The 12,222-nt window shown below is 51.7% G+C and overlaps 1 protein-coding gene across 2 annotated transcripts; it reads right to left on the bottom strand.

The window, feature by feature from the left end:
- Positions 1-2,441: 2,441 nt before the first annotated feature.
- Pcdh8 (protocadherin 8) lies at positions 2,442-6,184 on the bottom strand. 2 transcript variants are annotated; one of them, XM_038310575.1, is made up of 3 exons: positions 3,560-6,184; positions 3,173-3,380; positions 2,442-2,818 (listed from the first exon to the last, which is right to left on the bottom strand). In XM_038310575.1, the coding sequence occupies exons 1-3, from the start codon at positions 6,182-6,184 to the stop codon at positions 2,442-2,444; spliced, it is 3,210 nt and encodes a 1,069-aa protein (XP_038166503.1). The 2 variants fall into 2 exon arrangements, with proteins under 2 accessions (XP_038166503.1, XP_038166504.1); XM_038310576.1 differs by having other exon boundaries at positions 3,851-6,184.
- Between the last annotated feature and the right edge of the window lie 6,038 nt (positions 6,185-12,222).

Raw genomic sequence — 12,222 nt, 5'->3', positions numbered from 1 at the left:
ACTTGCACATGAGACATTATTTTATTTTGAAAATTTAAAAGTTATACTTATTGATTTATTTTTTGTGTTGGGGCACACACATGTGCTAAGGTGTATGTATGGAGGTCAGAAAAAAAGCTTTCAGGAGTCGGTACTCTTTAGCATACGCGGTAGGGATGAGGCTCGAACTTAGGTTGTTAGACTTGGCAGCAAGCACCTTTGCCGGCTGAGCCATCTTGCTGGCCCTCCTTGTTTTTATTTCGAAGGCTCCAATCAGCAAACACATAGAGGCAGCCTGCTTTTAGAATCTTCTGCTCTATGTTTGGTGGGTCTGACTCAAAAATAAAGCTCTACTTGTTATGGAATAGCTCCCTGGGACCTGTCTTCTAGCACTGGGCTTTCCTGAGTTGGGAGATAAGGTTTGTGAACACTTTATGTCCGGTGTTTGCTTTTAGACCCCGAGGACTGGGCAGCCAGCCTGTAAGGCTCATGTGCCATTTGGTTGCTGGGAGAAACAGCTGAACTTTGCACAGGCCGTGAGTGGTGAAGTACTTGTGTGCCTGACCTGCTGTTCAGCTTGGAACTACCACTGGCTTCAATTATGCCTTCAACAGGCAGCTTCGAGGGATCCTCTATTCATTACAGTGGCTCACTCTAAAATTAGTAATAAAGGAACATGGGCACTTAGAAATACAAAGGGCTAAACAATAATCAAGCAGCAAAGGCAAGGCATTGGACTTTTCCTCCTAACTCTTTGTTTCTTTCAAATTAATAAAGATTCTGCAAGCTTCTTTCATTGCTTCCTTTTCTTGAGTAACCTGGGTTTGATGCTCATCCTGGACTCTTACGAGTATGTATATCGATCATGCTTTGTCTAGCTTACTTATGCCTCAGTTTCCTTATTTGCAAAGTAGAGTTAACCATAGTTCCTGTGGCATGGAGGTAGTTGGGGGAATTAAATTCACACAGAACATGGTGGGAAGAGCTTTGCATATAGAAAAGCTTCCTCAGTAAATGCCAGCTCTCATTATTATCTTCATTTCAATTTTAAATGAAATGCACAGAAGACATAGATAGTTTAATGCCTTTTTATCTTTTGCGTTTTGGAGACAGGGTCTCCTGTAGCCCAGGCTGGCCTTGAACTCCTGGTCCTTTTGCCCCCATCTCCAAGAGCTAAGATGAATGTCTCGTGCCACCAGGCCTGACTTAATGGCTGCCTTAAACCTTCCCAGTCAGTCACCCTACCCACACCACCATGCACCCATGCCTCCACTGACAGTCAGTCTGGCTTCATACAGTTCCATGATCTTTTCTGCTGAATATGTTAAAGCATATCCTGTGCATTGTATCATTCTACCCACAGTGTGTGTTCCCCCTCCCCCTCCCTTTTGCTGTGGTGCAGGGAATCAAACCCAGAGCAAGCAAGACCATTTGTGCATCTTTTTGATACAACCTCCTTGATAAGTGGTTTTGGATCCTCTTCAACTCAAGGCCAGGTCCTAAAGGAGTTACTGGGCTCTGCTAAAACCTCTACAAATGTTTGCTTAATTAGTGGATGAATAACTCAGATTTAGCTTTCCTTCACTTTTTGGTAAATGCTCAATAGCTATTTGTTGGAGGGGTAAATGAGGGCAGGAACTTTGCTCGGGAGCAGATGCGTATGGAGTCATAAATATTTTTACAAAGTCAACAAATGTTTTAGTTGTTGGGCAAGATTTTGCAATACCCCAAATCCCACAGGCTCAGCATCACCAGAAGCCCCAACAATGCCTGAATAATTAGCTCTTGAAAGGATGTTTAATTCTGGTACTGAAATTATTTGTGAATGTCTGACTTCAGGCAACTTCATGAAAAGCAATTAGCAGATTCTTCAAATACATGACAAACCCTTTATTACTGTGCTTATAAGGGACACGGCTTACAGAGAACCAAATGTAATTAAATAACATCAACTTGAAATCTACCACAGACTCAAGATCTACAAGTTGTTAGACTTGGCAAGGCAAAAACTTCTTAAACATTAGGTTGTTTCTGGTGAAAGATAAAATTCCATTAAGCAATTCCAACATGTCTTTTTTTTTTTTGTCTTACAGACAATCCTTTGGCAGTAACTTCCACTTAGCTTTTATTATATAAAAATATAACAAAATTTCAGTATATACAAACATTACATTACACAATGTACAGGTTAAAAACACTAAGAAAATGGCAAGCCACACGTGAAATTAAAGTCAATAGCATGATAAGAAAAATTAAATACTGCACACATTTCATAAAAATTACATGAACTACATTTCTTGTTTGCAAATACCAAACAGTACCAATGTGATTGGAAAGAGCTTCCAACAACTTCATTGTAAGGCACGTCTTGCATATTTATATGTACAACACTGAAACCGGTCAATAACTTAGGGACGTCTCAGGGTGACCTGTATATGAGTGTGAAGACATGCAGCATAAGATTACACATTTTCATTGGCCCCCTTCTTTGGGGACACATATCTGCCACCAGGAGGGGACTCATAGAGGGGTACTCCAATCTCCTGCAGGTCTGGGAGCCTCCCTGGACGGGGAGGGGAGAGCAAAGTGACTGTCCTGTCATAGTCTCTATGCAACACTTTCTCATAGACGCTCTGCAACCCCACTGTCTTGGGCAGCTGGGCTTGGTAGTAATTGTCCCTGCGCAGAGGATCCCGAGGCAGGGATGTGCTCTTACAGAAGGTTGACATCTGGGCTGGTGGGTGAGGAGGGGGGTGTGCATTGGGTCCGGCACAGGATGGGCTCCAGCAGCGATCAGAATGGCCCAGGATCTTGCATTCAGCAGTGCACGCCCACAGTCCTAGACAAAAAGAGAAAGAATTTCCTACTGTTAGTGCACGTAGGCCTCTGTCTGCAGAATGTCAGCCAGGATCAGGGGCGGCTGAAGAGGAAGGTGTGTTTAAGAACATAAAGGCACATGCTTTTCATAAAGATAACTTTATATAATGCAAAGTGTAGCTCTTTTGCGGGGAGGAAGGCAGCAACAATAAGCAGAACACCCTCCTTCCATGGCTAGCATCGCATCTAACAGGCTGGGGCTGGGATATTGAAGAGAGGGATGAGGGAGAGGGGCTGGGAACAGTGGTTTCGAGCAGGCTAGCAGTTGGGAAGGAAAGGTGGACCGCTGGCCCGGGCTGGGGAGAAGTAGGCTCACCACTCTGCATGTGATTGATGAGGTCCTTTTTCAAAGCGTCCCCGCTGATGTCGGAGTCACTGTCATTGAAATCACTGTCTCCTTTTCCGCTGTCTTTGCCGCTGAACTTTTCAGCTTCTCGGCCAGAGATGGTGTTGAATGAGTGGCCCTTCCAAACCGCCACAGGGGGCGCAGGCTCCTTCCCGAAGCCCGGAGAGGCGCCGTAGGGCTGCAGTAGGGAATGGGGGGGGGGGGGGTAGGTGTGAGGGTTGGACAGGACACAAAAAAAAACAAGTGCGACAGGTTAAGCGTCTCCCTGCGAGAGCCCACCCTTACCCCTCCTGTCTCCCTTCTCCCAGCCTGTCCGCGGAGCACGGAGGGGGGCGCCCAGCCGAAGGAAGGCCTCACCTCGGCGTGCGCGCCTCGGAGCCGTTGCTGCCCCTCGAAGTGACAGGCGCTTTCCCCAGTGGCGCTGCCGCCCTCCGAGCCCGGCACTTCGGCCGCGGCGACCGCGGGCGGGGGCGCGTCGGCCGCGGGGCTGCCAAAGGGCGCTTTGCCGCTGCCAGGGAAGGTGAGCACGTCGAACATGTTGGGCCTGGGCCCAGCTCCCCGGGCGGTCTCCTCCGGGGAGCCAGGGGCCGAGGCTCCGCCGCCCGCCGCCCCGGGCCGCTCTTCCCGGAGGGCCCCCCCTTTGCGCACCTCCTTCTTGCGGCGGTTGCAGGTGGTGGCGATGGCGATGATGGCGGCAAGCAGCAGCGTGCAGCTCCCGGCTAACACGATGATGACGATCAGCGGCGTGTCCCACTGCAGCGAAGGCCCCGACGGCGCGAGGCGAGAGCCAGGTGGCCGGGAGTGCTCCGGGTTCCCGGCACTGGCAGGCGCTGCTGGCCCGCCGCCTGCTGTGACCACGAAACTGACGGTTGCTGTGGTGGTGAGAGGAGGGCGGCCGCCGTCGGATATGACCAGCAGGGCCTTGAACACGCGGCCTGGAGTCTCCTGCGAGAGGTCCCCGGTGAGCACGATCTCCCCCGTGCGGCGGCCTATGGAGAAGGCCTCGCGTGGCTCCTGCTGCAGGAGATCAAAGGCCAGTTCTCCGTTGGCGCCTTCGTCAGCATCCCGGGCCTGGATGCGCGCCACAGCTGTGTCCTTTGCAGTCAGTCCAGGGACTGCTACTTCTAGGGAGCCATTGGCCGGCGCCGGGTGCACGAGGATCGGAGAGTGGTCATTCTGATCCAGCACCCGCACTTGCACCAGAGCGTTGCTGGAAAGCTGGGGGGATCCGCCATCGCTGGCCTGGATGCGCACGTCGAGCTGGCGCAGCGTCTCATAGTCGAAGCTCCGCAGAGCGTAGATGGCCCCGGTCGCCGGGTCTACCGAGACGTAAGTGGACACGGCTTCCCCGGAGCGGCCCACTTCGGCCTCTACCAGCCTGTAGGTGACCTGACCGTTGCGGCCCAGGTCCGGGTCGCGGGCGGCCACTGTGGCCAGATAGGCGCCTGGAGGGTTGTTTTCGCGGACTGACACCTCGTAGACTGGCTTGGTGAAGAGCGGCGCGTTGTCGTTCTCGTCACCCACGCGCACGGTGTAGGGTCTCACGGTGCGCAGAGGGGGCGCGCCACGGTCCTCGGCCACCAGCGTTAGGTTGTACTCGGCGATGCGCTCCCGGTCCAAAGACGCCGCGGTGACCACCAGGTAGCTGCCCGCGTAGGCCGGCTGCAGCCGGAAGTGCTCGTGCCCGTAGAGGGCGCAGCGCACCTGCCCGTTGGCGCCCGAGTCCCTGTCCGAGGTGCTGACCAGCGCCACCAGGCTCTCGCGCGCCGCCCCCTCTGGCACCAGCGAGGTGGCGCCGGCTTCCTGTGTCCCGGGCCCCACCGACGAGGCCGTGTCCGCTCCTCCGAGTGCGGCGGCGGCGGCTGCGGCGGCGAAGGGCGAGGCGCCTGGAGCCCCCGGGGCGGCCAGAGGGGTGATAGAAATATCGGGAGCGTTGTCGTTGACGTCTCGGATACGCACGATGACCTTGCAGGTGGCTGTCCGGGGCCCTGGGCCTCGGTCTTGAGCCCGCACGTCCAGCTCATATGTGTCCTGGCGCTCGTAGTCTACCTGCCCGGCCAAGGTGAGGCGGCCAGAGCGCGGGTCGAGCCGGAAGAGATGGCGGGCTTCGGGAGGGGTGCGGGCGCCGAAGGTGAATACTACGTCGCCATTGGGACCCTCGTCTGGGTCCGCAGCGTCCAGGTCCAGCAGCAGCGATCCCACAGGTGCGTCCTCGGCCAATTCTACCTCGGCCACGGCACCCTGGGGGAAGGCCGGGCTGTGGTCATTGGCATCTAGCACGCGCACACTGAGTGCTGCTGTGGCGGAACGTGGCGGTCGCCCTCCGTCCTGAGCCACCAGCTCCAGGCTATAGGAAGCCTGACTCTCGCGGTCCAGCTCCTGGAGCAGCACCAGGTCTGCACACTGGGCACCATCCGCGCGCGTCTGTAGCTCCACGCGGAAGGGGCTATGAGGTTCGGCCAGACGAACACTCTGCAGCCCGTTGGCACCCACGTCCTCGTCCACAGGCACCTCCAGGGGGATGCGCGTGCCTACGGGAGCACTCTCGGAGACCTCCACCGGGATCTGGGCTCGGGGAAAGCGGGGCGCATGGTCGTTGACATCCCTCACCTCCACCTCCACGTGCACCAGTCGGAACTGCTCCTGGGAGAAGCTGACCACATCGAAGGCCAGCACACACTGTGGAGCCTGGCCACACAGACGCTCACGGTCCAGGCCTGCGTCCCCGACGGTCAGTTGCCCGTCGCCCTCACGTACCCGGAGCAGAGAGCTGTTGAACTGCTTCATCAGGCGGAAGCTTGTGTCTCCAGACACTTTCATGTGCAGGTCCTCTGCAAGGGTCCCGATGACCGTGCCAGGGGCATCCTCTTCGAAGGTGCTGTATCGGACTGTCTTGCTCTGGGCCACTGAGAGCACCCAGCAGAGACTAAAGAGCTGCAAGGGAAAAAGGCAAGGGCTGCCCCAGTGCTTCATAGGACTCATGCCGCCAAGCCCCGAGTACTATTCCGAAAGGTTAAGCTAGAGTCCTCTCCGGTTTGCAGACAGGAGCGTGAGTCTCAGGCTCCCGGGAGCACGCTCTTTGCGAGCCCTGTGTGGGTGAAGTCTGCGAGCTGCAGCTCCTGCTCGGGCTGGCTCGGAGGACGCGCGGACCCGCCCTCTCGGCGCCTCCACCTCCGGTCCCTGGGCTGGAGCTACGCCACCTCGCGCCGCCTCCGCCTTTATAGCTGCCGATATGCAAATCACCGGAACCGCGCAGCCAATGGCCGCTTAGCCATAGCGCCGCTCCTCCGCCAACCGCTGACAATCCTTTTAATGTGGAAAGGCTTAGAGGAGAAAACAAGAAAGGAAAATGAGGAAATCTTTCCTTTGTTTTAAAAACTCCTGCTTCCATTTTCTGTTAGCACCTTGCTTGTAGATAAGTTAGCCCTGGGCTCTGGAGTAAACGAAGCGGATGGTTTTGGTAACTGGGCGCTCGGCATCCCGACTCCTCTGCTAACCGCTCGCTCGTACTAAGCGCGAACAAGCCGGGTTTCTCTTTAGAGGCTCCGGATCTCATATCTTACCCCCTCCGCCCTTTTATTTTGCATCTTGAAGGCTTCCACGCTTGCTTTGCGGAGTGAGGCTCTGCTTGCCTTCTCTCCCAGCTTCCCACGGTGCTGGGAATAGCCTGTCAATGAAGAAGCCTGAAAGATAGAGCAAAATTGATTTTATTCAAATTTGTGTATGCGATTGTGCTTTGCTCGCGTGAGCCCTGGTGCCACTTGCCTTTCGGAAAAGAGCTCGACCATACACGTTAGTATGCATGTCACTGTTCAAATGGCTTTCTTAAGCCCTAGGTGCTAGCAGGCAAGGAAAAAAAAAGTTCCAAATAGGATTTAGCATAAGCTCGGGGAGATTTGGAAAGGTTTCAAAGATCAGTCTGAATCAAAGGCTTATGAAGCCCTCGTTAGTAGTGGAAATAGAATGGCGTGGCAGGCGATCCCATTGGAGGCCCCAATGTCTGTATTATTTCACTGTGACAAGCTAAGGGGGAGAGAAAGTTGAGCAGTTTCCACAGCGGAGTTGGGCTAACTTGAATATAATGAGCAAACGCCACATGTATCCATTATGCGCCTCTATTCATCCTCAATCACTGCCATAACTCTCAGGCTAAACGGTGATGGGCGCTGAATTCCACACAATACCAGGTTCGTATTAAAAGTGCATTTAGAGACCTTTTCCTCCTGATCCCTTGTTCCGCCTATTTAGAGGATTTTCTTTCTGTTCTAATAGGGCCTCTCTGGGAGCAACACAGAGGAACAAAATCACAGCATGCTGTTGAAACCTGGCGGGAACCCGGGGGTAACTTAACCATCTGCCTATGAAAGTGGAACTTCAGCAGTGCCTCCTCCCCGTGGGTGGGTCCTCAAGCTGCCTACACAGGTATCCCCCCCTCCCCCGCCCCACTCCCGTAGTGGAAGGGCCGGGAGCTGTGCCAACCTGGAACAAGACTGTTTCTTATTGATTCTTACTGGAGGGCTCTATTGAGCAGACACTGTAAATACAAAGGCAGGAGGAAGAGTTACAGACACAAGTCACACACTTGAATAAGGAAAGAAGTCTATGAGCTTGGTAAGCAGGTTGCACTCCTGGGTCTTGGTCCTTCTGTAAGGATCTTTTCAAGTCTCTTCCCTTTAGACTCATGTGGAGTGTTTTCACAAGGGTATCAAGGGTTCAACCCAGACTAGGAGAGCAAGTGGGAGAAGGTCTGGGTGGGCAGTGGGGTGAGCAAGAGAGAGAGAGGGATGTTTGGAATTGCTTGGGGGCAGGAAATGCAATCTTAGCCATCAGTAAATAAAAGCCTTTGTGAAGTTAAGGTGGAGGTCTGTGCGCAGTTTGGGGCTTCCTTCAATCTCCTCCGTCTTCCAGTCCTGGCACTTGCAGGCAGCGAGGCCTCATGTCTGCAGTCAAACTCCTACAGGATCCTAATTTCTAAACTTTCCCTCTACTTCTCAAGTATCATTTTAGTTTCTGGCTCTCACCCTGCTCTTGTCCAAGAATAATGCTCAATCTTCTTTAGAACCCCAGGACACCCTGGTCTGGGCCCCTACTTGACCTTTGGCTTTTCCAGTTCTTCCATCACGGCCTTGCTCAGGCACAGCCCGGAATGTCTTCAGAACCCAGATGATGGACAGCAGCCTCTGAGCTCCGCGCTGGCTGCTGGAATAACCCGGGAACTCGGTGTCCCCGGCACAAGAGCTACCCGGTCCAGAACGCCTCGGCCTGGACATGGGAAGGGGCATGAGGTGGGGCTCCACCACGATTTTGTGATCGGACACTGAGTTCCAGGTTGAATCGCGGGAGCTCTAAGTCTGTACCCTACCCCGTGCACGTCCTCACTTTTTTCCCCCTCAAAGGTTGAAATGAAGTGTTTGGAAAGAGCTAAAGGGCAGAGAAAGCAAGCTAAAAGCTCAGCCGCGGCAGGAGCTGTTGGGGAGGTTAGCTCCAGGTTCAAAGACTATTGTCTGCTGCCGGAGCCTCCGCAGCTTGGAAGTGGCAGCTACTGAGGCAAGGGGAAACCGGGAGTGGATCCTCGGGCTGCAGCAGGACTGCTGCGAGCACCGAGCACCATGCAGCCCTTGAGCAAGGGCCTGGCCGGGCTAGAGGTCCAGATGCGAAGGCACGCGAGCAGGGAGCTCCTGCTGCCTCGCCAAATAATGGAAATACGATTTAAAGTATCGCATCGGCAGACACTGCGACTCCCCGCGGAAGAGAAATGTACAGGGGGCGAGGGCTGGAGAAAGTCGGGGGAGGGCTGACATCGTAGGCAGGGAGGAACAAGTCCCCAGGGCGGATCCACCCACAAAAGCTGCCCAGATCTCCTGGTTATCATGCCAAAAGGTCTCCAAGGAGCCCCTTTCTTTCGGTTTTAGCAACTTCGCCCACAACTGTCTGGCAATCCTGAGAACAAACACTGCCCCACAATGGCTGAGTTTTTTCGGGATGCAAATGTCGCCGGCTCGGCGAGCAGGGTTCCTGTTACCGCGCCTAATGCCGGCATTGTGAAGCTCGCGTGCAGACCCCGGGACTGACACTGGCATCACGTGACGGATTAGGGCTCTAGGAAAGTTTTCAAAGCGGTGACAATGGGGGGCTCAGCCTGATCCGCTATCTCCCACAGTTTAGAGGGAAAGAAAGTCAGGATATATTCTCATATGTAATAGGATTATCTTTTCCATTTCAAGTTCTGTACGGCATGTAATTTATTTTTAATTAGGATTATATCTGCCAGGAAAGGGAACTAGACTTCGCTGGAAAGTGTAACTCTACGGGTGGGTAGAGAGAGGGGCTATTTCCTAACATTTTATCTTAAACAACAACAACAACAAAACCCAGGGTCCATGTGCTTTCTCCCCACAAGCTCATCCATTGGTTAAATCTCCCACGGACGTGTGCAACTAGTGTTCTGCCACAAAGAACAAATGAAACCATTTGTGAAAATCTCTTAGAGCTCCCGAATCTCTGAGTTTTACTCAGATTGACGTGTGGAGATGTCCACACAAATGCTCACTGTAATTTCTCTCGCTGTCAGTGCACCATAATGAGTTTTTAACTTTATGCTAAACCAAAGAACAGCATTCTCCATAACATGGTTGCGTCTCAGCAGTCAAACAATGGGGCAGTAACTGATGTTTAAGCGGGGATTTTTGGACTAATCCCAATGCCAGATGCTCTCAAACTCTGGGACACTTCCAGGCCTTGGTCACCCATCCTTCTGTGTTTTTGTGTGGTGGGAAACTCTGTGGGAGGCACTTTACCTGGCAGGAAGTAGTGCAGGGTCTTTGTAACAGGCCACTATGATTGGGCTCCAATCCCACCATCATGGAGAAACCACTGATATGTTGTGTGACCCCGGGCACACTACCTGATGTTTTTGTGTCTTAGTCTCGTCATCTATTAAAAAGGGCATAAGATGGAACCTGCAAGGACTGTCTTGGGAGCTGTGTGAGATGACACACCACCAGGAAATAACACGTAATTTCCCTTCAAATCAGGAGGGAAACTATCGGAGACTGCAACAGTTGCTCTTACAGGTGAGGGATTATTTCAGGACAGAAAAAGGGACAGGAGGAAGAGGGAAGGAAGAAAGGGAAAAAGAAAGAGAGATCCATTTCTGGTTTGCTTCTTTGCTTCTCATTCTCCGGAAATAGTAGATTATAGCGGTGCGCAGACTGTTAAAGGAGAAAATGATCTTGTGGGAATCTGAGCAACTTTCCTGGCCTCTTGCTATGGGAAAGTCTTCTCTAGTTGAAATCAGACCGTAACTGAAGGTATCAGGAGACCTTTTCCGGTACCTAGTTCCACAAAAGCCATCTATCATAATTGAAACCAGATGCACATAGGTATTTGATGAGCAGCAAGCCCTGGTTGCTGAGTAGTAAGAGACTTTCCATTCTGGGATGCTACAGAACAGCAGGCGGCCTCTTGTGAAAAATGCTAGGTCCTGTGCTTCCTCTTGTCATTGACCTGCTGAAGCTGCCACAACAAAACACAGCCCACCAAGTGGCCAAAAGAACAGAAATGTGCTTTCTCGTGCTTTTGGAGGCCATAAGTCCATGATCAAGTTCAAGGTCGAAGGTCTCCCTTCTTGACTTGTAGATGACTGTCTCTCCACATGACCTCATGAGGTCTTCTCTCTGTGCGCATAAGCAGTCCCTGGTAACCTCTTCTAATTTTAATTTTCTCTTTAGAGGTCCTGTCTCTAAACACAGTTGCATTTTGTGGTACTTCAGGGTTGACCTCCCAGAGTGTGAGTTTTCAGGTGACAAAGTCAGCCTATTACATGCTCATCTGCTATCGAGTCTCAGACTCAGAGACACGTGCTATGAGAACAGAAATTAAGGAGCAAACAACCCAGTGCAATATAAATAAATGACTGAGAGAAGCGAGTAGAGACATTCCTTATCTACATTTTCAAACAGGCAATAAAGGTCAGCTTGCTGGCTAGTTTTTGTGTCAGCTTGACACAAGCTAGAGTCATCTGATAGGAGCACCTCAATTGAGATAATGTCTTTATAAGATCCGGCTGCAGGCAAGCCTGTAGATAATTTTCTTCATTAGAGACTGAAGTGGGAGAGCCCAGCCCACTGTGGGTGTTGCCCACCCCTTGGGTGGTGGTCCTGGGTTCTATAAGGAGGCAGGCTAAGCAAGTCCCAAGGAACAAGTCAGTAAACAGAACTCCTCTATAGCCTCTGCATCAGCTCCTACCTCCTGGATTCTGATCCGACTCTGACGATGAACTGAAATGGAAGAGTAAATGAAATAAACTACTTTCTCCTCAAGTTGCTTTTGCTCATATTTTATTACAGCAATTGAAAAAAAATCCAACTAAGACAATCAACATCACAAGTAACAGGTTATGTTGATGGTATACACCTTAGATACGATGTGATGAAAATGGTCCTTTATGTCTGTAGTCTTCCTTAGAACTAGATAAACCTAGTCCAATCATGAGAAGCATCTTGCACAAACCCCCAACTGAAGGATAGTCTACAAAAAAACTGATCAATATTCCTCAAGCCTATCAAGGTCATCAAAGAGAAGGAGAACCCGAGAATCTAAAAGGTGCCTAAGGAGACATAAAAATCAAATGCAACGAAGCATCCTGGAGTAGAGAAAGGACATCTGTAGGAGCTGGGGAGACCGTTTAGTTGGTAAAGTGCTTGCCATGCAAACACGAGGCCCTGAGTTCCAATTCTCAACTCCAAAGTGGAAGCTGCACAATCCCAGTGTGGCGGGGGGGAGGAAATAGGAGCAACTCTGAAATTTGAAGGATGGCCACTCTAGCTAAAACAGTGAGCTCTAGATCCAAGAGAGATCTTGTTTTTTGTTTTTAAAGTTAAATGAAGTTACTTTTATTAAATGCACAGCAACACAGGTATATTTTGTCCTTTAAACCTCACGCGATCATTTGAGAAAGAAGATACCATTGTATGGATAAGACAAGACATTAAGGTGCCTGATGCTACAGCTCAGGCTGA

Source organism: Arvicola amphibius, chromosome 13 (genome assembly GCF_903992535.2).
Source record: "Arvicola amphibius chromosome 13, mArvAmp1.2, whole genome shotgun sequence".
Lineage (NCBI taxonomy): Eukaryota > Metazoa > Chordata > Mammalia > Rodentia > Cricetidae > Arvicola > Arvicola amphibius.
The sequence above is the reverse complement of the archived record's forward strand: the minus strand, read 5'-3'. Positions and strand labels throughout refer to the sequence as shown.

Coding starts and splice junctions, on each gene's coding strand:
- Pcdh8 (XM_038310575.1), bottom strand. CDS start 6,184: ATGAGTCCTATGAAGCACTGGGGCAGCCCTTGCCTTTTTCCCTTGCAG. Junction 3,381..3,559: donor TCCGAGGCGCGCACGCCGAG/GTGAGGCCTTCC, acceptor TCCCTACTGCAG/CCCTACGGCGCCTCTCCGGG. Junction 2,819..3,172: donor CATCAATCACATGCAGAGTG/GTGAGCCTACTT, acceptor CTTTTTGTCTAG/GACTGTGGGCGTGCACTGCT.